Raw genomic sequence first — 24,061 nt, 5'->3', positions numbered from 1 at the left:
TCTGCAGAAAACTTAACTAATGGGGACTTCATAAGCTTTGTGTTTGTGTTGGAAAGGCCAAAAAGAAGGCTCATTTTAAAAAGGCTATATAGTTACTGGATTACTAAAGTTAGTTGTAAATTTTCTGTCACAACAATTTGAAAGAGAAAAGTTTGACTCCTTTTAACAAAACAACTATTCAACCAAAAAGACAAAATACGTGAAAAGTCTCAAGACTTTACCAAAAGAATCACTGAGACCATGTTGCACCATAGACACATACAATCATAGCAGAGAGCTGGATTAATTCAAGGAAATCTGATACATCCTCCCAGAAGGGACCACACTTGCAATTTCTGAATTGTTTAAAAAAATAACATCAGTTTAAAAAAAAAAAATCAATTTATGGCTGTCAGTGTTTCTAATTACTTTTCCCTCCAACAAGCTTTACAATCTCCGTTAAAATTTTTCTCAAATGGAAAAAAAAATCTGTAAGGTATTCAGGGGTTTATGTGGCAGCACCACTATGCTTTGCCGTCCCTTCAGACTAGCCCTTCAAACCAATAATTCTTTCAAGTGTTTGTCTTGTTCTTACAGACAGTTATCTACGAGCTACCTCTGCAGCTACAGCTCAGCAAACTCCCTATGGCCCTCAACATCCACAGCCTATTACTGCTATAATCCATTTGACCTATGTATTGCAGTTCTTCTGATTTCACTCATGTGGAAGAAAAAACAAAACAAAACAAAAAAAAACCAAAACAAACAAACAAAAACACAACACTTTGACTGTTTAGCCTTAAATATTTTATAAATATTCCATATTTTTGAAATGCAACATATTGCTAATATATTTTTGCATTATTTTAGTTCTCATTACCAACCATGAAGTTATACAAAGTGAAAAGCAGCAATTGCCTTTAGATGACCTAACAGATGGCAGTGATACACTTTCCCTAATACATGGTAATAATATACTTGCTATGGGATCTGGTTGTTTCCACCAAGGATTAAGAAAAGAACTGAGGAACAGTTCTTCCCTACGAAAAAAGACAGCTGTATGGGGGTGGGGATGTAGAGGTGCTTTTTGTTTGTTTTCAGAAATAACATAGAAAATAATGCCAAGAAAGACAAGATTTTTATGAACGAGTAGAGGTCATGAAAATACAACTAAGGGCCTGATATATGTGCCTTACCTCCTCCCTCTGGGTTCAACAGCTCCACTTTAAACGTTTTTTCTAATTCAGGAATAGTATTATCAGTGATGTTAACAGTAATGTACTTGTATCTTTCTCCTGGCTGAAATTCCAGTGTACCCACAACAGCCTGCAATATAAGAGCTCTTCATATTTTTGTTCAAGTCTAATGTTTTCATCCATATAAAAAAAAGAAACAGAACCTTCATTTTGTCTTTTTCAAAACATCTACTTTTGCTCACTTAAGCTTTAAAAAAAAATCTGAAAAATCTGTTTTACAAAAGAAAAAAAAAAGAAGAAGACATCTAAGTTGACATACTGGTGAGCATCTGCATTCATGTACATTTTTCTTATTTTTCTGCACAAATGATCAGTTGGACAAGCAAGTGCAGATACATGCAGGTTATTTTGCTAGGCATATACAAATCCCAGTATGTACAAGCATAATGTTAACCTGTACATGCACTTGAATAATATGGTCTGTAACAACAGCAAAACTCACAAATTGCTACACTGAAAACTCTGTTAAGAAAAAAAAAAAAAGTTCAAAACCAGAGGCTTTTCCTAGACAATGCAACTTACTGCAGAGAAAAGAATGGAGAAGTCACATGATGTATATTTTTAAGTGAATATTACATATCCATTTGCCACATCACCTTGTAAAGTAGTCTTTCTGTGAAAGAATCATAGCTGGGCTAGAGCAGTCAAACTGAAAGCTATCTCCACGATAAATAACTCTAATTAATTCCAAAACAATTATACCACCTTGGCAGTTGCCATACCTGATAATCTTTGGGACTGAAAGCTGTGACTGGCACTGTTCTGTATTCCACCAGAACTGTTCCAAGAAGGCCTTGTGCACGAACTACCAGTAATCTGACGTGTCCAGCTTCTTCTTTAATAGTAATATGGGGCACAGAAGAGGCTGGAAGAATCATTTTATCACCTGGCTGAGGAGGTGGCCCCACAGAGAACTGGAGCAGACCTGGAAGACAAGAATTACTACTTACATGGCTTTTCATAACAAATTTTAAAGATGATAAACAATTTAAATAAAGTGATTGATAACATATCTTGTGATGGTTCTGAAATTAAAAACCACATATACCAGTATACCCTTAAGCCTCAATCACACTATTTCCAGAGATGTGCTGTGTGCCTTACCCTCTCTCACTGATATTCTTGTCAGTCTTGATAAAAGGCACAGCACAATAATAAAACCTTCTCTTCCCAAAAGAGCCTCACAGGCCACGGTTTTGCGTATTTACTGGTACAAGACATATGGAGAAATGACTCTCATTGTCAGGAATTCTCATTTGATGAAAAACCTGGACAGGATCAACTACATGCAGAGCCTTTATTTGCCCTCACAAGAGAATCATTGCTTGTTTGGTCAGGGAAGATTTGAGGCCTTTTTGTAAAATTATAAAAGAAAACTAATTCAGTATTCATTCATGTATATAAACAATGAATTAATTCAAGTTAGATAAAGTGGAATATATGAGATTGCTTCCTCAACTATTACAACCAAGCAAAGTTTTCATCTGACTGGAAAGAACTACACAATAATCTGAAACAAAGCTGTATAATTCCCATCATTGTTACCGTATGGGTGGTCACTGGCTTTGATGCTGATATCAGTAGTTTCCTTTTCTGGATCTATACTTGCTCCACTGGTAGGAGTTGAACCTAGTTTCCCATCTCCAGACACTGCAGAGACTAATGTCACACGGAAATATTCATTTAACTCCGGAATGTCATCATCAATAACATGCAAATTTAACACCTAGAGAAGGACCAAATCATGGAGAAATCAAACCATGCAACATTCTTTGATTAGTCAGTCAGCTGTATCTGCTGTATAGTTCTGAAAGCAAAGGACACTATTTTTGCTCTCCACATAAATTCAACTAATTTCTAAGATAACATTTTATGTCTAGAATATGCTTTCCAAAAACAATGCTTCCAAGCTACTGGAAATGGAAGGCATATTTTCTGAATTGTTTCAAACTACATAAATAAGTGATAATAAATACTTGTTTGGTTGGTTTTGTATATCTTCACAAAAGCAGAGTTTAATTTCCATGTACTGAACATGAAATATCTGATAAATTTTAAAATCTTTTTGAAATTATGCTTATGAAGAGACATTACAGTGATTAATCCAATTTAGAGAGCAAATAAATTGAGCTTATTATACCACCTGACACTTTGACCTGCAGATCATACGATTTACTAACATAACCTTGCTCTAAACACGCTAACACATTCACTTCAGAAAATTCCATCTTTCTTTATGTTTCGATATGGTCGGACAAACATATAGAAAACATTTAAGTAGCTGATCATATTTAGAGGCATGGTAATGAGTAGATTACAAATGTCAGTTGAAAGTCCCTTAGGATATCCCACCTGAAGAGCAGCTTGCTACCAGCCCGTTTCTTAGAGCCATGCACATTAGCTCCTCTGTATGTATGCAGTAAATTGGACCAGTAAGCTGTGTAGCAAGAGCCTACATCAGCCATTTTCTGCCACTAGATAGAGTAATGTGGGCCTCGTCTATGTTGCCATGCTAGAAAAGCTTTGGAAATTTCTGCTATATATGATTGTATGAAATGCAGTAATATCATTTCACAGAGAAATAAAGCTGAATGAACAAACTATTATAACATGAATGAACTATTTTCAGATACCACACGCTTTTGCCAGTCATCACATTATCCAGATTCACAGTTCTAGTGAAGTCACTGGGATCCCTGCAAATGACTTCAGCGAATTTGAGTCCACATTGACTTCTGCAGCCTGATATAAGTGAAACTGAGGATGGTATTTTCTACTCACAATTCATCCTTATTATACAAACAATAATAGAAAGTGTATGTTGTTTCTACAGTACTGTGGTCCCGCACCACTTCTTCAAATAAATTTAACAATTCTGTGCTGTACATCAGGATTGAATTCATTGAAACAGATTATTTTTATTTCTATTTCTAGCACACGCTGTTTATTACCACAGAATTTTAATCATAGGACAGCCCACGTTGGATGGGACATCAAAAGATGAAGTTCAATGTTTCATGGAAAAAAAAAAAATAGATGAAATAATCCAGCACCATGTTCAACTGCATCTTAAGCACCCCTGGTGATGGGAATTCTACCATAGAACCATACATTGGTTTGGGCTGGAAGGGACCTTAAAGCCCACCCAGCGCCACCCCCTGCCATGGGCAGGGACACCTCCCCCCAGCCCAGGCTGCCCTCAGCCCCATCCAGCCTGGCCTTGGGCTCTGCCAGGGATGGGGCAGCCGCAGCTCCTCTGGGCAGCCTGGGCCTGGGCCTCACCGCCCTCTGAGGGAAGAATTTCCTCCTTCGCCCCCTCCCTCGCCCTGCTGCCCACGCTGCTGTTGGTGCAGCCCAGGGTACGGGTGGCTTTCTGGGCTGCAAGCACACATTGCCGGCTCATGTCGAGCTTCTCATCAACCACCACGCCCAGGTCCTTCCCCCCCCAAGGGGTGCTCTCAGTGCTTTCTCTGCCCAGCCTGTGTTTGTGCTTGGGATTGCCCTGGCCCAGATGCTGAGGTCGGGACAACCCGACCCTGTCCCTAAGGAAGTCGTTCCAGTAGTTGTAAAAAATTTCAAGACAAAACCTCTCCCACTCTATCTTTGTACTCTTTGCCCTCTGTCTTCTCCTGTGGTTTCTTGAGAAGAGAGAGCCTCTGTCAACTCTGGAGCTGCCCTTTAGGTACTGTAATAATGGGATCAAAGTCCCCTTCTAAAGGGTGAAAAGATCTAACCCCTTGAGTCTTTCCTTAGAGGACAGGTTCTCCAGCTCTTTGATCATCTTTCTGGCCCTCTTTTGGACCTCCAGTCTGCCCACATAATTTTTTAATTGTGGGCCTCTGTAGCTTTGAATTCCTACTCTTCAGTGTATCCTGGTATCCTGGTATTTCTTTTTTCTTTTTCTTTTTTTTTTAAACTAATTCAGATAAGGAATTTCGTAAGACTTTTAGAAAGCTTTCTCAGAAGCAGCTAAAGCTTCCCTTATGTATCATTTCTCTTTCTCTCCCCCAACTCAGAGATGCAATTCTGATTACCAATTTCAGGTGTCTCTAAGGCCAGAATATTGAATAATTTCCTTATGTTCCAGTTGCTCGCACACTTTATGCAGAGGAATAGATTAAAGCAGACAGTAATCATTTCAGGGAGACTCAAAAACAGCTATTGTTACAAGAACACCTTTAATCTCCTGTTTCTGATTTTGAATTTAAAAGGAGACAGAACCTGGATAGCCTTGAGTGCAAGAACAGCAATGAATCTTACTATTGCCTATTTAATTGTTGTGGACATAAATTTGAGTTACAACACTCAGATCAAACCTGATCATTTTCCAATTTCGAAAGTACATGGACTATCTACACTTTTTAAAGTATATGTACACATACACATAAATACAGTTAATATTTTTTATGTATATGTACATATATCTAATATGTACATGCACACATGGTGACTTTTGAACTGACATATACACAGAGCTACAAATAACACTTTCTTGTTGTCAGGGATGGAAAAAAAGAAAGAAAGAAAATATATATATAACAAAAAAATAACAACATAAAATAACAAAATAAAAAATAATAATAAGAAAAGCCATGTGAAGTAAACACTCTCTAGTATGCAAACCAGCCAAGCACCCTCAGAAGGTATTTTCCAGGAGGTTTGTAAAGGACAGGATGAATTGTTAATAGGAAGGTAGGGTTTACCTCTGATCTCTGCCAAGGAACGAATGTGATAGTGCCACTGCTATTAGAAAAATCGGTAACAGAGTAATTAATGCCAGTGGAATCAACCTGTGAGATAATGTACTTTATATACACATAGTCTAGGGCTCCCCTTGTACGCTCCACAACACAGGATATAGTGGAACCTTCATCAGCAGTCTGGAAGAAAGCAAAAATTTGGAACGTTTATTACTGTCAAAGTAAATCAAGGCAATTTCATTAAATAACACGAAAATATTTAATGCCAGACAAATGTTCAAGTAAAAAATTGCTGTCATGTTACTTTCAGCTCTTTTGGAGTGTTAGGAAGCTGAAACTGACCTTGATGCCAATCAGAACAATCCTAGTGGAATCTGCAAAAGTCTGATGCCTCCCTGAGGACTATTAAGGTAACAAATAACAATACACTGCAGTTCGTCCTGGACACAACCCCTTTCCTAAAACTATGCGTCAGAGACAGAATCAATATGCTTGAAATGTACCTGTCGAAAGCAAATGAAACTATTGCTTTATAATAACGTCAATATTGTAATTTTCCTTAGCAATAATTTAAAGAAAGATTTGGATCAGCACTTTCTCTAACCAGACACACTATGGATAGAAATAAACTATACCATCATCATTCAGAAAAACAGATTTTTCTCTTCTACTGTCCTCCTTACAATTCTGTATCTTCACAGATAACATGACTTCTGCAGCGACAACTTCACATCTCTGGAATGAAGCTTTAATTGGTACTGACCTTCTATTTTAGAAAATAACGTTCATAAAATTAACATAGAAAATAATTTTATCTGAAAGTTATTGGAAAGGTTAAAGCTATCTTATGCATTAGATAAATTTCAGGGCTGCTTTGTAAGAAAGCATAGATACTGTGTGTGACTTCAGCTGCCTAGTAGACAGATATGCACAGTTAAACTACTGGTAAAAAAATGCTGTGTTCCTGCATCACCACTAAGAGCTCTAATACTTCCCTGGTGAAATGGACATATGATAGGTGCAAAACAATTACCGTGCCATATAATTATTTTTTTTCTTCATGGTTGGCTGATGATCTGTGGCATCACAGCGTATCAGAGGTACTTGAACCTAAAGGAATCTTTTATCATAGCATATGGTAGGCACACAATAAGCAAACTGAACCAAACTGAAAACTAGTATCACTCAGGCAAGACAGTTATTTTAAAAACATCATAAGCACTTTGATTAAAAAAGAATGTAATTAAAGCTCATAAGAGTTCCCAAATGAAAACTATATTAAATTTTTTTTTCCACAAAATAATCCAATACCAGTAGAGATAGCTATCATGTTATTCCCCCTTATAATTGATTAAAGAAGTAAAGAATGATTTATGTTTATTTCAAGCCTCCTCAAAAAGTAGCAAGTTTACACTCTGCATATAGAATGGATACCACTGAAAAAAGATTTCATCTGTTAAAACTAAAACAACAAAAAAAACCACTACTAAATCAACCAACTGACATCAAACATATGCAAATTATAACTTAGTTTATGACAGCAAATGAAGGTGGAAAAATCCATAACACTTTGTCATTGCATGATCTCTAGTAAAATTATCTCAAACACATCATGTGACACAGAAAACTAAAATAAAAATCTTTGCAATAATCCATTCTCAAAAAAAAACCAGAGAAGTAAATCTTACATTTTAACTGGTAACTCAAATGTAACAGAAGTGAAGGTAAAATATTTTTCTAGAAAAAAAAAATTAAGCCTTAGTCTTCAGTTTATATAGTAAACTAAATTTTCTTAACCATTTTTTTCTTTAGTTTTTTAAAATTATATAGTAAATCCCAGTGGAACTGAGGTTGTATTAACAGAACATATGCATCTCCAAATCCTAGGAAAACTTTGCTTAACCACAAAAGCAAACACTGCAAAATCTAGGGTTTGTTCAGGTCACTTGGTCCTGCCATTTAGCTTTCTGTGCCTGAAATATCACCTACAATTTCCATTATGACCACCTTACCTCAGGGATACATGCTCCAGTGAAGCCAAATAAACCATTAGCATTATCACTTTTCTGTATTCTTAATCTTGCTGTGGTGTTTTCTTGTGAAATTCGAGCTCCACCACGCACAGAAATGAGCTTTAGTATGAATAATTCTTCTCCTTCTTCCTCTTTGTCATCCTTTGCAGACACGATGAATGATTTATTGGTCTCTCCTTGCCAATACTCCAAATACCCAGAGACAGGGTGGACATCACTTTTTGCAGGAGTTGCATGAAGTTCATAGATCTCTGCTCGTGTCAACTTACGCTCATAAAGCCTTACATCCTGCATTAACCCTGTGTACCTACTGCTGCCGTTGATTCCTGCTCCAATTCTTACTATTCCTGGACCTGAGAAGGAAATTATAATTTTTTCTCATGTTATTGTATTTGTATGAAACAGTCAGCAACTGACTACCTGTTTTTCTTAAAAACCAATGGTAAACTGTTCATTGTCCCTGGATGAGGAATCATATTGATCTTGAGATCCAAAATCAGGAGGTTCCTTGAGCCTCATCTCAATGTTACAGGTAAGTCCTCACAGGCCAAACAATTCCATCCTATGCTGTCCAAGTTTTTCATCCTATTAGTTCTAGCAGCACATTATCATCATCCCTCATTTTTATAAGTCTTACAGACTTGAGGCTCCCTCTTTCCTCCACAGATTTTCAGAGCAGAACTGCAACCCCTTTTAGCCCTTGTTTTGCTGAACAAATCCTACTTTGTTTCCCTCTGCTAGGGCAGCTGATCCATTCTGATGATACTCATGATTACTGCATTAACCCTTCTGGACATCCATTTCATCCACCACACTGTAATTCCATGCAAATTCCAAACTCTTTTTACAACAGCATTTATATTTCTCTGTCTCCAAACTATAGGATCACAGCTGCCTCATATTCATTCCTACTCTATCCTATTCTGTGCCATGCTATGCTCTTGTGCTAAAACACACACATCAGCTGTTTTCAGTTGCCTTTCAGAAAACGAAAGAAAACAAACAAACAAAAAAAGCTGTGCTCTTCAGTGTATTGTCATACATATGACACTGAGTGGCAGTTGTAGAGATGAGCAACCACAGGAACTGATAAAAGTCCCAGGGCACAAAGTGGAGGATGCTGAGAAAAACTGGGCTGCTATGCACACCACTGTGTATTACCCAACATTCAACGGAGAGAGATGACATACTTGCCTTACTATTGCATTATCCCCAGACACACGCCATCCCCACTAATAAAGAAAATTTACAGCACAGACATATCCTTCTAGCAATAAAAGCATAATTGCATTTCACATATATTTGTTCTAGAAACCGAGGGAGGGAAAAAAAAAAAACCTCTCAGCCTCTCAGCTTAGCTACAGTACTGCAAGTGTGATGGAAATTACTAATTGCAGAAGTACTATTCTTTTTACAAATGGAAAATTTGATTTCTTAAACTTCAACCTGGAATTTTAAAAGCAGAAATAAAATAGTACACCATACAATTAATAGTCCTCTACTCTCACTCAACATCGCAGCAGTTTGAATTTTTTAGAACATTCACACAATTTCCATAGGCTTTCTGAAAATCCTCAAAGAATTCTTATCCATTCCTTTCAATTAACTTAACAGATATAATCATTTCAGTGTATTTCTTCCACCTTTGAAGTGGCTAGACTATGCATTTCAGAGCTTTATATATGGAGAAAAATAGCAAAGGCTCACCATCAAGAATTGCTTCTCCTTTTAGACTCTTCATTCCTCCCAGAACTAGAATTCCATCAACGTAAAATTCAATTATACTTTCATCCAGAGTAATCAGAACGTGAAGCCAAGTATTCTCATCCAGGTATTTCATGACTGATGTTTTAGCCATGTATGTCATATTGGACCCTAATGCTGTATAATGAAGCACTACAGAAACATGAGAATCATTTGTCTGAATTTTCACACCATAATATAAAGTCCCATTATCGTTATCCTTTTCAACTATATAGCCATCTGTACTGACATTAGGAATTAACCAAGCTGAAAATGTAAAATTGGTTACTGCATTATTTCCATTGTTATGGGTATTCAGGACCGATAATGCCAAATGCATCCTCTTTTCCACTGAAATACAGAGCGTCTGTTCCACTGTGATGGCGCCTCATGTGGGGCTGTGATTGTACTGAGCTTGGGAATGATCCAAGCAACAAGAAATCTACCATTGATGGCAGTCCAGCTTGGAAGGTACTAGACAGTATTTCCCAACCTAGTCGGACAACACCAAAGGTGCCTTGCTGTCTCCAGATGGTGAAGTCCGTAATATAGGAAAGGTCATCTTCAGAAAGAGTATCTTCCACTATCTCTCTGTCCTGGCTCTCTGGATCTATAACAAACACTCCAAAAGGGTCATCATTGAAAGGGATCATGACAGTTACAGTAGGACTGGTTTCAGATAACTGACCACCAGGACCAGGAGACCCACCTGCGTAATAGAAGTTAGAGTAAAAGTTAATGATTAAACAACACACTCAGAAAAAAGTTTCAAAGTACTTTTTTTTTTTTTTAATAAAACAAGTTTCTAAAAAAACCTCAAACCCTCCTTTAAGATCCTCTGGACTTATAGCAAATGATCTAACTTGAAAATTACATAGGTTAATTGTATTATTCTTAAAACACTGTGCTGATGTAATTTCAGTAGAAAACAAACCCACATGCTATTTTTCAGCTGTAAAACACACAGATGTCTTTCAGGTGAAACATGACAAGGTCCATCTTTTCTTAATTAGCCAATAAGGTAGGTTACCTTTGATTCGTTTGATAAGCATGGGGGCCAAATTCAATTCTTGTATTGCTCAAAGACTTACAGGAATAGAGAATGGCAAAATCTTGCCTGTTGCCTCTGATACAGAAGTACATACACCTTGCAGAAACAGTAACCAGTTGTGTGTTAAAACTGCTGCCCAGTCCTGGTGTTAGTCATCTATCTTTGCACAGTAAGAATTCATGATATGAAGATCATGTTGTGAATGGAGAATCTCCGTGTTCAAAGTGTACAGTGATCTACCTGTTATAAGCAGGAAATCTTTTGTACATCCGTATGGACTTCACTTACAGGAAAGGCCAACACACATTTTCACTTGTATCAGAGCACAGAAGACCATGAATAGTACTAAAGTGGAATTAATCCAGATTAGGAAATGTGTCCAGTAGCAATTTAAAGTTGTAATTTAAGTCATGTGAAGTGGTAACTACAAGTATTTTACCTCCTCTAGGGAAACAAACAAACAAAAAAGCAACCTCTATTATGGTAGACACACAAAACCTTTAATACCTTTGTTATTTCTTTGTTAGTATCTTTGTTTTATATTTTGTGCATGGAGATCTATGTATCTGAAATTCAGAACTCTTGGTTTTTGAAATGAAACTTCTGAACTTTAAGAAGTTTAATTTCAAAAACCAAGAGGCATCCCTTTTAAAGTTCAGATCACCAAAATGTGTTTAACAGTATTTCGGGAACTGAGTAACTCTCTATATATGGAAATCAAGATTAAATGAAAAATAAGACCTAAAACCTTACCAGAAAAGCATAGGATATCAAGACATGATTCAGAGCAATGCTCTTTCTAGTGTTGGTTTCTTTTTGATTGATTAAACATAACTCTTTTCTACCAGATATGAAGGAAATGGTGATATGGAAGACAATACCTGAAGCATTCACCAACTTTAGAATGTAAAATTCATTGAATTCAGGAATTCTATCTGAAATGGCACGTAGTGTTATTGACTTCGACCTTTCACCATCCATGAAGCACACAGTCCCATAAGTTTCATAGAATTCTTCTCCTGGCTTCAGTGCAGAGTTATTATCAAACAACTGCCAGGTCAAAGAAACATTGCCGAAGTGTCCTCTGTGTCTCAAAATCCTGTTCAGTGATACAGAAAGAATGAGAGTCCTGGCAGGCATGCATCAGCGTTGAGTAGAAAAGGAAAATGTGGAGACTCCTTTTACTGTAATCTTCCTTACAGTAAGAAGTAATATACTATGTAATATAAAGTAAAATACTAATATACTACAACTGTTCCATGAAGCCTTCCTTTTAAAGGCAACCACTTTTGCAGTACAATTCTACTCCCGGAATACGTACTTTAGAAAACAGAAGTAGCATACGCAGGTCCATGCAGAATACTACTGTGAAGCTACACATCACTGTGTCTTGTAATTCCAATTTATAATAATAAATATGAATGCATAATAGTTCAGAAAGTTAACATTAAAAATTAATATACTTGGACACTCTTAGACAGGAAAGAGAATCATCTACATTTAACCACAAACGTTTCTCCTTTCAGTCATCAAGTCTACTTAAACTTTTTCTTACACTTGTATTAAATTAGAATTACATTCTACGGCTTTCAGAAATCTACTGTTATTTGTGATTAAGAACGTAGTAAATGAAAAGATTTTTTTTTTTTTGGTAACTATCTGCTAACACAATTACACTAATTTCAAAAAGGCACTACAAATAAAAAGTGACCCATACAGTGCCTTTATTAAGAGTGCGCTTACATACAGGAAGTTTGCTTCTGTCGGTTTGCACGGTGACATAAAATGCCTTATAAATAGATTATATCAGGTTGAAGAATTAGTTCAGCTAAACTAGTCCAGCCACAGGAACACATTTATGTTGTTTCTGCTTCCAAAGGTTTTTCTTCTGTGGCGTTAACCAGGGTGCTCTATCCCAGCTGTGTAGCGCTGCTGCACTAATTCCAATTACCTCATTAAAACCTCTGTGTTTTCGGTGGTTTGGTTACATGCTACTTTGACCACTTTTTTATATGCTACACAACTGTCAAAGTAGTGACAGTATGGAAGAGACAGATCCCTAGTAAATATATTTTATCAATGATGACTGAGCAGGTTCCTCAGATGTTGGAGATCTTGGTATCCTATAATTCCATAAAGCACCTGTATATAAGCATGTTTACATCAAAACAATATTCTTAACACCACCAAATCCACAAAAATTATCCTGCAGATTAGACTATAAAGGACAAAAAAACAACAAAGCCCAAAACAGTGAACAGCACAACAACAAACACACAATGAACTTAATATCCTCTTTTCTTGAGACTATTCATATTTCAGATGTATTGACACAAGCATAAAGAACCAATTCACAGCCATAAGCATCTGCTTCAAGGCTTTAAAACAAACAGACAAAAAAAAAAGGATGATTTTTTAAATGCAAGAAGAACCTCTTCCCTAACTATTTGCACTATCGCATTTATTGTGACCTAACTTCTCTTTACAGCCTGTCTCAAGATTTCTTAACGAAAAATCATTTTTTCATCCAATTAAAACCCCATAGTAAATTTATGAAATGAATGTAACAAGGCGAGATGCCAAGTGCATTCAATTTTTAACCCTGCTAATTCTTCAATATATCATGGTGGCACAAAGGAAAATACTTTCAAAGGTCAGACTAATGAAGAGTGTCACATCCGGACTTTAAGTATAGATTTCAATCTGTAATTAACAGATAAAAGAAAAAAAAAAATACAAAAACAGAAAGAAAGAATACAGTAGTTTGCAGTTGAAAATTTCAAAGATGGGTACAAAAAGCCACCTAGTGCCACACAGTTTTATTTAGCTATTTGTTGAGTGGTTTTTTTTCTTTTTCTGTCAGCCTAGGTTATATTGTGCTCAATCATTCAGATTTTTCTGTATCTACAGGTTCCTGAGATTATAACAGAACATCAATGCTGAAGTCTTATTTAGTTACATTTCAACATGAGCTTCTGTGCACTTTTTAATATTTACTGTGTACTCCATAGTATTACAGGTGATGTCTTCAACACATTACAAATCATTTAATCCAAAATTTTGTAAAACTGTTTTTCTATAGTGCACTTCTATCAATGCACACTTGTGCATTTGATTTAATCAAAGTGCTATTTATAAAGTACCACATACACCAGTTCCAAAAGAGTGCAAAGATATTCTTTAAACGTTACTTACCAAAAAATGTTACTTTTGCCTTCTTCAACTGGCTTCTCTAAAGGTTCCAAAGAGAAAATTCCATTAGGATCATCATTTGCTTCAATAATAACTGTTGCCATTCCAGCCTTAAAGATAACTGTATCTCCTAAAAAAGAGGACAATTATTATTATTAAAATTGGAATCAGAAATGTAGGTAACTCTAAATCCAATTATGTTTTCTACTCACTACAATTGCTTTTATACAAAGAAAAGGACAATTATAAAAGTCAGTGAAAAACAGAATTTGAGGTATTCAGCAGCAGGCAAATCAGAGTAAAAGTATTTAAGTAGTGTACCATCCAGAGAGCAAGACGTAAGATTTTCAGGAAAAATGACATGAACTGAGAAGATGTGATTCTTACTACACAGTATCCTTGCATGTAGTTGTTATGTGAGGTAACATTTTCTGTTTGATCATCTGGACAAGTCAAAAGAATAAGATATTCAGAGGTACAGAATAAAAGAGTAAGGTATTCAGAGAGCCCCGACCTTCTTTAGACCTAGAAGAAAAGTATTGCATTTAAACTAAATACAAGCTATGAGCAATGTCTAAGAGTTTATTCACTCCCATATCAAAGAATATCTAAAAGGAAGAAACATAAGATTCTTATTATGTAGATGGGAAGCTAGCAGGCTTTCAGTGTGCATATTAGTACAGGTAAATATTAAGGGATGTTAATTCTAACTCCATTGCATTGTCCATAGATGAACATAATGTGTCCACACCCACCCCATTTTTTGTCTTCTTTGAAAGTGTCCGACTAAATTTTGTTCCACGTTAAACAATGTGCTTATTCCTCTAACTTCATATACCTCTATTTGTATTTTCTCTCAGGAACAACAGTCCCCAAAAAAATTTCAGAACAGTCAAGGCCACTGTATGTAACCAATCATAGAAAGAAAACCAACTTTTGCTTTCAGGAATATGTATAGAAATATTCTTTATTCTTAGTGATTCTAGAATGGCTGTAAAACTATATGATGCTCATTTTAGAGGAAAAAGGAGGCTATGGATACCCATTCCCCATGTGCTAGGAGAAAAGCCATGATATGTTCCCAATGGGGTAGTATTGGGAGCTACCAGTAGATCCTGAAGAAAGTTATTAAAGTAGAAAGAGACAACAAAAGAGAAAACTTATGAAGGAAGAAGAATGGTTTTGTCTAATCCTTTCCCTAGTCTGATATTTTATAAGAGACCTGGGTACTACAGTGAATACCAGCCGACCTTGGGAAATAGCTTAGCTGCCTTATACTCAAATTACTGCTTTCCCTGTCAACCTCTGGCTGCCTGCTACCAATGTTCAGGGAAGGATTCAACTCAAGATCAATGCTGCCTTGTGAGAAACTCACAGGCCAGCCGCAGGGTGTCCACTGTAGCATGACCTCAATCACTTCAGTCTTATCGACTGCTAAAGACTAAGACCATCAGAGACTGTAATGAGAACTAAGATGCTTAGCGTGCTTACAGATGAAGAAATCTAATTTTAGGTTTCCTAATCTTGAATTGAATACCTGGTAGGTATTTTACTTTGAGAACGTGTCACACAATCTGAAGGTATAGTCTGATGGTTAATTGCCATCATCTTTCTTTGCTTTATTAAATTACAGCCCCTCAGGTTTCAATGGCTGATTCAATACAGCTTTGCTTTGCATTGCAAAGATTTGCAGCAGATTCAGAGCCTGTTATTACCTCTCAACTAGAGAACAGTAAAAAATGAAGGGCAGTAAATTAAAATTTGATAACACAATTGCAAATGACTCTCCCACAACACCATGAGTTTTGTTGGAGCTAGGTGTGGGGAGGGTCTTTATTAAATACTTAGGGCTCTGGAAAAATTATGAATTTCTTATACTTCACTTTTATTTTCTCATGTATATTACATAACAGTGATAATTTATTCTAAAAGATATGTATTTCAAAAACGTGAGGAATGGGCTGAATAATTTTGGTCATTCCTTTTTAAGTGTAAACTTTGAAAAATAAATAAATAAACAAAAATACGTTATTTCTAAGGTAATAAATCCTTTCTTTAGAGGTGGTCCCCTGGGTAAATTGTGACATATATTTTTCTGCAAATTAAGCCTTTTAAAACTATAGTCTCAGAGTGAAAAAAATGTATGCATACTTTTCGCTACTAATAAAATAGAGCAATTACATACCCTTCCTCCAAAATATGGCAGTTCTGTTTGTTTTTACAAAAATCATGTAGTTTTGTAATACACTCTGGAGCATGAAAAAAATAACTAAAAGAATACCTCTTTTCCTAAGACTGTTGGGTACTAAATTTTGTTTTTTTTTTTTTTTGCTTTGTGTTTTTGTATTGAAGTCCATCTAATTTGGAGCATTTATATTTGAAAAGGGACTTTCACTCCAGTTGTTTTTGCAGGCAAAGTATCAACTCTATCATTTGATTTTTGTTTCCAATAAAATAATTAAGGATGAAAATTCAAACACAGTATGCATTTATTGTATAAAAATCTTGAAGCAAACATTATTCGTATAATTCTTGGCATTTAAATATTGCTTTATGATAAGACCAAGATACTAAGAAATTGCCAGCAAAAAAAAAAAAAAAAAAAAGGAAGACTTACCTGTAGAATTGAAAAGGATAATATAAAATGTTTCATCAGTTTCAGGGGTATCATCATCGTTGATATACACAGATAAATTCTGCTCCCTTTCTCCAACATCAAACAAAATGACACTGTTCTTTCCACTGGGAACAAAGTCTCCCTCTTCAGCTGTTGCATCTCCATTAACAGTAATATACTGGACAACAACAGCGACATCAGCAGATCCATTCCTTAGGACTGTAAAGTTTGCAACACTTCCTTCTTGAACACTCACTGTCACAGGTTCTGAAAATACAAAAGCAACAAATCTGTCTGAGTTCAAGCCTGAGTTGCTTGCATTTGCTCTGTTTTCTTAATTCTCTCTAGTAGGATCTTCCTCTTCAATGAAACAATAAGATGTATGTGATAAAGGTAGGAAATAATTCAGGTACGAGAGAATATTTTGTACCTTGCCTCCTAACTGATCTCAACATCAACAAAGAGAAAAATGACACACACAAAAAAATGGGAAGGTTCTGAAGGAAACAAATATAAATTAAATACAAAAAAAAAAAAAAGTTTGGGGAGCTTTTCCACTTGCTCTTTTGGGATTACGATTTCGCAATGATCTGGTTTGTGAAAAAAATCCGTTTTAGGTAGTGTATGTATTCCACATTTATAAACAATAATATCTAACCTGCAAAATAAATGGGATCATCATTCTTTGTTATTTGTAAAATTGCAGTGGTTACATTGCCCAGCCTGGCTCCACCGGTAGCATTGAATAAACTGATGGTGAATACTTCCTCCTCTTCAGGCACCTGAAAGTATTAAGACATTAATTTCTAGCATACAAAACACTGAAGAATTTAAAATGAAAAGTTAGGGGGATTAATAAGCCAGAGATTTCTGAGTGTTGTTTTTATTTGTCAGTCCTTATGTGTCTCAAGAGGGATGATAATTCATACAGTTATACAGAAATTATCATCCATCTACAGTTTTTGTAAGTAAGTCCCTTCCTCTTTATCTTGCACAGATGACCCAAAAGTTACCTTCCAGTTTTATGTTTCTGATACATGTAGTTTTTTTTACAGCTTTATTTATTTATCATTAGGTGTAATCTTTCTTATATTACTTCAAATTTATCAGCATATAGGATTAGGATTGAAATTAGGATTCCAGTTATCAAGATACGAGTTTCAGTCAAACTTTCCTATAACTTTACCACAGTACAATTACTCTCAGCTTCTACCTTTTTTGTTTAGAGGTATGCACAGCTTCTGAAATTTCTCTATGATTTGCAGACATTATCTCAGTTCTACCCAAGTATTTTGATATTTCCTACAAGTTATTAGGCTCTTGAGAAACACACATTCCTTTTTTCTCCTTATACTCTAATGTTTTAGTACTTACTCTTTGTCCCATATTCTCACCCCAAAACACTGTAAAAGTGTTTACCTCATCTGGCAGTGAGTAAATGGTGATATTTTTTGAAAACTCCAGATTATCAAATAAAATAGTCCCTTGCTCTGGATAGACGTCATTGGTACATGCTGGATCAACAACCCAAGACACACTAACATTTCCATAGTTTCCTTGATTTCTTACAACTCTGTAAACAGCTAAAAAACATAAACAGAGTCAGTGTGCATATTCAGAGCAACAGAAATCAAAAAGGAACATCTGAAACATCTGAAACTGAGAAAAAGGAAATACAATAATAACCAATTTCACTTCTTATGAAACCAGTAACATGTTGGAGTGCTACAGAAAAGGACACACAAAGACAGATTACTAAAGCAGTGCAAACTGCTTTAATTTCACATGTTAATTCTTGCCTGTAAAAGTAATTGATAACTGAATAGATCAATTAAAATCACCCATAGGAAGATTTAACTCTATGTTTCTCTTATATAACACCCCATTCTTCATTCTCCACCAACAGAGCTACTACCTCCACGTTGCACTTTGCACATACATCAGTACTCCATCCCTCCTGTCTGGAAAATTCTCTAGCAATCCTTTTTACTCAGTTAATCCCTCTGTTTTTCCACACCCATACTTCTCCACTTCACTCTCCGCTGCTCATCTTGCTTGGCATTGTACCAATCTGTAAAGTCCTGAGTGGAGATTTTAGTAAGAAGTCTCCTAGACTTCTGTTATCCTAGAACAGGGAAAATAAGACTTGCAGAAGCAGACAGCAGATAAAGAAGTAACTCTAATAAAAAGGAATTACCGGTATGGATGACTTCTCCTTTGCTTTCACTTATTGTTACTGTTAGTTCGTAAGGTAGAAACTGAATGATACCATGCGGATCATCATTCTTCAAAATGGTTATATTGACCATTGTGGCATTCCCCAACTTGCCTGGCATTTCACTGTAGCCACTAAGTACCACAGAATATAGCTCATCCAGCTAGAAGAGGGAAACTCAGTCAGAACAAAAATACATATTCAACATCCACATCAAAAACAAAATGGTCTATAGTCCACAGTCCCCCATCAGGCAGAAAGGGATACAAACTTAAAATGAAATCACACACATTCTACATGCAATAAACGTTTGTATAATGCTATCAAATAAAGGAAATTGTGAGAACTTTCTATCTCTAAAAGCATCAGTTTCTCCAAAAGTCTATTATTATTATAAGCAAGGACTTATTTTGTGTACTTAATTTAGAATCGCATAATTTCACAAGTAATGTTTGTAACACACTCTGAAATGTAAATTTTCTTTCCTCCAAGACTTCTTAAGATTCCTGGCTTTGTAACAGGTAAAGCAAAGATTTTTAAACCATGGACAGCATGCTAATTTAGAAAGAATTGATCAACTGGCTTTATTAATCTAATGGGACATGGTACTTTCAAAAAAGTATCAGAGAACATTAGAAAAAAATATTGCATTTATCTATCTAGAAAACAGCATTACTCTACACTGGGGAGAACTCAGTGAAACTGGCTGGTGGTTAGCAGTAAAGAAACACACATGAACTGGTTCTTCACATACAATTCAATTAAACAATGGTGTTCAGTACTACAGAATGTCATGGATGCTAAAACCTTACCTGCGTTCAAAGCGTAACTGCTTCAATTAACAGAAAGAAAATCTGAAGGCACCCAAAGATACCATCCATTACTCCAGACATCCTTGGACTGCCCACCATTGGAGGCTGGGATGGCATTCTGGAGGAAAGTGATTATATATGTCCTGCTCATGTATGTGGCTTTTGGCCACTCTTGGAGATAGAAGAGTATAAAAGGACCTCCTTATTTTTTAGTCCTGACACTACAATTCGTATGTTTTTGCCTGAGCATTTCAGCAGGATGACTTACCTAGTCTAATAATACTGCTGTAAGCAGGGAAATACTTTTATCTCAGCCTGCTGATGAACTAGTAAAAACTGGGAATGGAACTATTAAATAACCCGCTGTTTTAGTGCCTAAGTTTTACTAGATTAACTTATGTTCCTGGCTTCTGTAGTGGAGTTCAGACTTCTTATGTCTCCTTTCTTTGGAGTATGTAGGGAAAAGAAACCTGAATTTCTACAGCAGCCTATGCAATTGAAGTTGGAGTTGCTGTGATCCCCTGATTTCCTCATCATATGGTCCTCCATCCCTCCTTCAATCCATGACTGATGACCACCTGGCCCTACAAAAAGATTATTAACCTTCCTAAAACCTTTATGTTTTGTAAAGCTGGCTTTCTGACATCTTACTCCTAGATCAGCTCATTAGCAGGATCAGACAAACACAACTAACTGCTTATGCAAAATACAGCATAGGAATGTGCATGTAAAGGCAGCAAAAAATGCTGAATCACAGCAGCTAAAATTTATGTTAACATAAATGTGGTAAAATCAAACCCTTGCAAACTTCCTGATGGAATCCAGGATGGCTGATGCACAGGAAAGGGAACAAGCTACAGAAAAGCAGAAAGCAAAGAGAAAAGCAACAGACACATGCCTCAAATTGTGCAGATTTCTGGGATTACAAAACAATAGAGATATCAGAGAAATGAATATTCAGGCAAGACTGACAAGACCTGATTTGTATTGATATAAAGTGCTTTCATATGGTGCTTGACTATCTTATAGGCCTTTCAGTCACTCCTCCTCTATCTATTTCTCACACTTAAGAAAAAGAAAGCCTTCAAATGTTACAGAAAAATTGCTGGTATTTACAGGTGAAACCATCTATATTTTAGTAAGTGACAAACAAATATGTATGTGAATGCAATTTAAAGAGAGAAAAATATTAATTCTTACCTCTGGAATCCCATCCATCCTTGTCAGTAGAGTAATTATGATCTCTCTTTCACCAGGCTTAAACTCCAGAATTCCTGTGCTTCCATAAAACTCATTATTATCTCTTGGTTCTACAGTGTAGCGCAGAAACTGTCTGATGAGGCTTCCTCTAGTGCGAACAATCTGCAGCTCAACAGACTCCCCTTCCTGCAAAAAAATAAAATTAATCTTTTTCTAGCACTCTGTTAGAACTAAGTCGTCTGTAATGTTTAAGTGACGTTACTCGGATAGCTACCTTGATGCTGTAGGGACCTCTGGAAGAGGAAGAAAATTCGAACACTCCTCCAGGATCATCGTTTTCCAAAATTGTAATTTCACAAGTAGTAAACCCGTATTTCAGTATCTGATTTTCCACACTGACCCTGAGAAAGGAAGGTAAGAGGTTTTTTTCAACTTGCAACTCTGTTTAGCAAATCCATACAGAGGAGATCAGGATATTGACAAATTTTATGAATAAATTATGAAAGCCAACAGTTACCTACAAGGATTAAAACAAGTTAAGAATGATACAACATCAGAATGTTTTATCCATTCGTAAAAAATAAATAAATAAATAAATAAAATAAATAATTGCCTCTGAAGTAACTTTTTGTTTGTTTGTTTCTGATTAGCTTTTTATAGCTAGTAACTCTGTTGTTTGTTTGTCTGTTTTTGATAACACATGCACACAACACACAGGAAAAGAAACAGAATAGTGCCAGGAAAAAAAAAAAAAAAAAGTTAGTTAAATTCAGAACTACTTTGTACTTGGATCAAGGTATAAAGGAAATTCCAAAATCACCTATGCTGAGATTACACTGAAAAGCATAAATTTCCATTATTGCTTTGTTTGTCAAAGTTTACTACTGACATAAAGAGGCAGAAATTTGACCCTCGATACCATGGATTTCATCCTCAGCTCTGTGTTAGCCTGCCTTCTGTAGATGTGGAGACTACCTGTAGGATCCCTGTCTGACTCTACAAAATGTTGGACCTGCTCTCAGTAGCTCAGACTCATTCCCCTTTCTCATTACTCCTTTAAAGCACATGCTGAATGGTGCAAGAATGAAGTACGTTGACCAAATACGCATACTTCAGATTCCTCTCAGTAAAGGATTTCTCTCTCTGGGCTTCTCCTACACCATCTTGATCGTACTCTGTGACAGGAATGGGCAGTATCTGATAACAGTAATGAACCTTGCATATTACTTGCTTGCCTTTCCTCAGAAGCAGTAATTTTCATCATTTTAAATTTCTTATATTAAAAATTCCAGAGAAGCACTATTGCAGGATGCATCAAGAATACACCTTCAGATTGATGGTCTGCATATGATTTATTACATGTAGTTTTAGGTACTTAGATTCCTTTGCATCTTTCACGTTTCCTGTCAGTATTGTATTTTTCAATGAAATCGTGGTCCTGCATACTGTACATATTTTTGTGCTTTCACTGTGCTACAACCTAGACTTTATCAAACACTATTTCATGAAGAAATGTGATCTATTATATCCAGTTTTTGAAATCAGGCCCAGAACTGTGTCCAGAAGCACGTTTTAAGTAACTGGAACCTACACACACAAAAACAACTTAGCATTGTTGTAGCACAGTCTACAGGACAGGGTACAGGATGCAAAATAGGTAATACCTATTTAATAGAGTAACGTGCTCATGTTTGTTACATGTTTAAAAAAAAAAAAAAGTCGGTAGAAAAAATAACCTGTGTTATATAAATTATATGCATGTTAGTCTAAATCAAGATAACTTTCCTTGTCTTTGACTAGAGAAAATTACTCTGTAACTCTAATCAGTTCAGCCATTTAGTTGGGGCAAACTGTATTTGTAGCAGTTTAAAACAATTAATTCATTATTCCATGAAACACTCAAATATCAAACACTGAGCCATGCATTCATAACTTTCATCATTCACAGATCCTACATAAAGAAATGCCTTCAAGCAAGAACCCCATGCCATCAAACGAAACACCAAAGGGGAAGCATGCGTTGTCTGAAGAGATGCAGAGACGTGATTCTTGGGGGGGAAAGAAATGATAAAGACAGTTTCTGTCCAAACCAACCACTTCTGAAACAAAGCATTGATTCACTGAGGACAGAAAACAGTTCACCGCACTTACCCAAAGAACACGACAAACCTTTCTGTCTCTACCCTGTCAACACAGAGGAAAAAAAAAAAAAAAAAAGAGGATGTAGAAAGTAATGAAAGTGCCACTTACTAAAATTTCAATACTACCCATCTTATAAAAGAACAAAAAACTAACAAAAGGGACAAAAAAAAAAAAAGAAAAAGAAAAAAAAGAAGGCTTTCTTTTTACTTTCCAAAAGTTTATAATGTTCTTTTTATGGGAACCCTGCTTGCTTGGCATTTTCCTGTTGACAAAGGCCAGCAAGTGGGCAGTTCCCACTTAGGAGGAGTGACCCCATGACCAATTCAGCATGTCAAGAGCCACTCAAGGTGTTCCCTACCAAGCCCTCCTCAAAGAGCTTGATTACTGACTGCGTGATCACAACTGCAGCAGCCATCCACGATTATAACCCTTTATTAGGGAAATACATCTACGTGCCTCTGTGATATGGTGTTTCATCAGTCTGACAAAGTAATGATAAAAACAGATAAGCACAGAAAGAGTACTGATGGGTACACAAGGAAAAGTAATTAGGCACAAAATCACAGCAAACCTCATTTACAACAATTTTTTAGTTAATCAGATTACCAAAGTAGTATATATACATGTATAACATAAATACAAATATAAGAAAGAGAAGCAGAAGGAGAAAAAGGGGAAAAAGAGGGGACAAGGAAATAAAGGGACAAAAAAAAAAAAAGAAAAAGGGGAAAGGAAAAGGTATTTGCTAATCAAAAGGTTAAAAAATTAAATCAAGTTTCAACCAAGCATTTATAACAAAACTGCCACATGAAGTCAGTCAAAAGGGCAGCATTATTCTGCAATAGTAATCATGTATTTTGGCTTTCTTAATCAAAAATACATTAAATACAAAAACTGTATCGTCTATCAAAGCACCAAAAACAGATTAAAACAGTGTTTGTAAGGTGATAATTGGGCTCCACTAATCTCAAAAATAATTTAAATTTGGAATTCAATACAGACAAGAGTTCACTCTAAATTCTGAGAAGTAAATACATTCACAGACGTTCTTTCGAATAGGAAGTCTGAATTAATTGAAATTTGTTATTGATATTCACTGAAGCTAGGTATATATTGAGACA

General features: G+C 35.9%; 1 protein-coding gene across 1 annotated transcript; it reads right to left on the bottom strand.

Moving 5' to 3' along the window:
* Positions 1 to 396: 396 nt before the first annotated feature.
* LOC310895897 (adhesion G-protein coupled receptor V1-like) lies at positions 397 to 15,026 on the bottom strand (the record flags this gene model as incomplete). The annotated part of the gene is made up of 4 exons (XM_083854280.1): positions 397 to 1,305; positions 1,958 to 2,160; positions 2,781 to 2,961; positions 14,997 to 15,026. The coding sequence occupies 4 exons, from the start codon at positions 15,024 to 15,026 to the stop codon at positions 1,150 to 1,152; spliced, it is 570 nt and encodes a 189-aa protein (XP_083710406.1). The 3' UTR covers positions 397 to 1,149.
* Between the last annotated feature and the right edge of the window lie 9,035 nt (positions 15,027 to 24,061).

Source organism: Anser anser (assembly GCF_964211835.1).
Source record: "Anser anser genome assembly, contig: HAP1_SCAFFOLD_225, whole genome shotgun sequence".
In the NCBI taxonomy this organism is placed as follows: domain Eukaryota; kingdom Metazoa; phylum Chordata; class Aves; order Anseriformes; family Anatidae; genus Anser; species Anser anser.
This window is presented reverse-complemented; position numbering and strand designations above follow the sequence as displayed.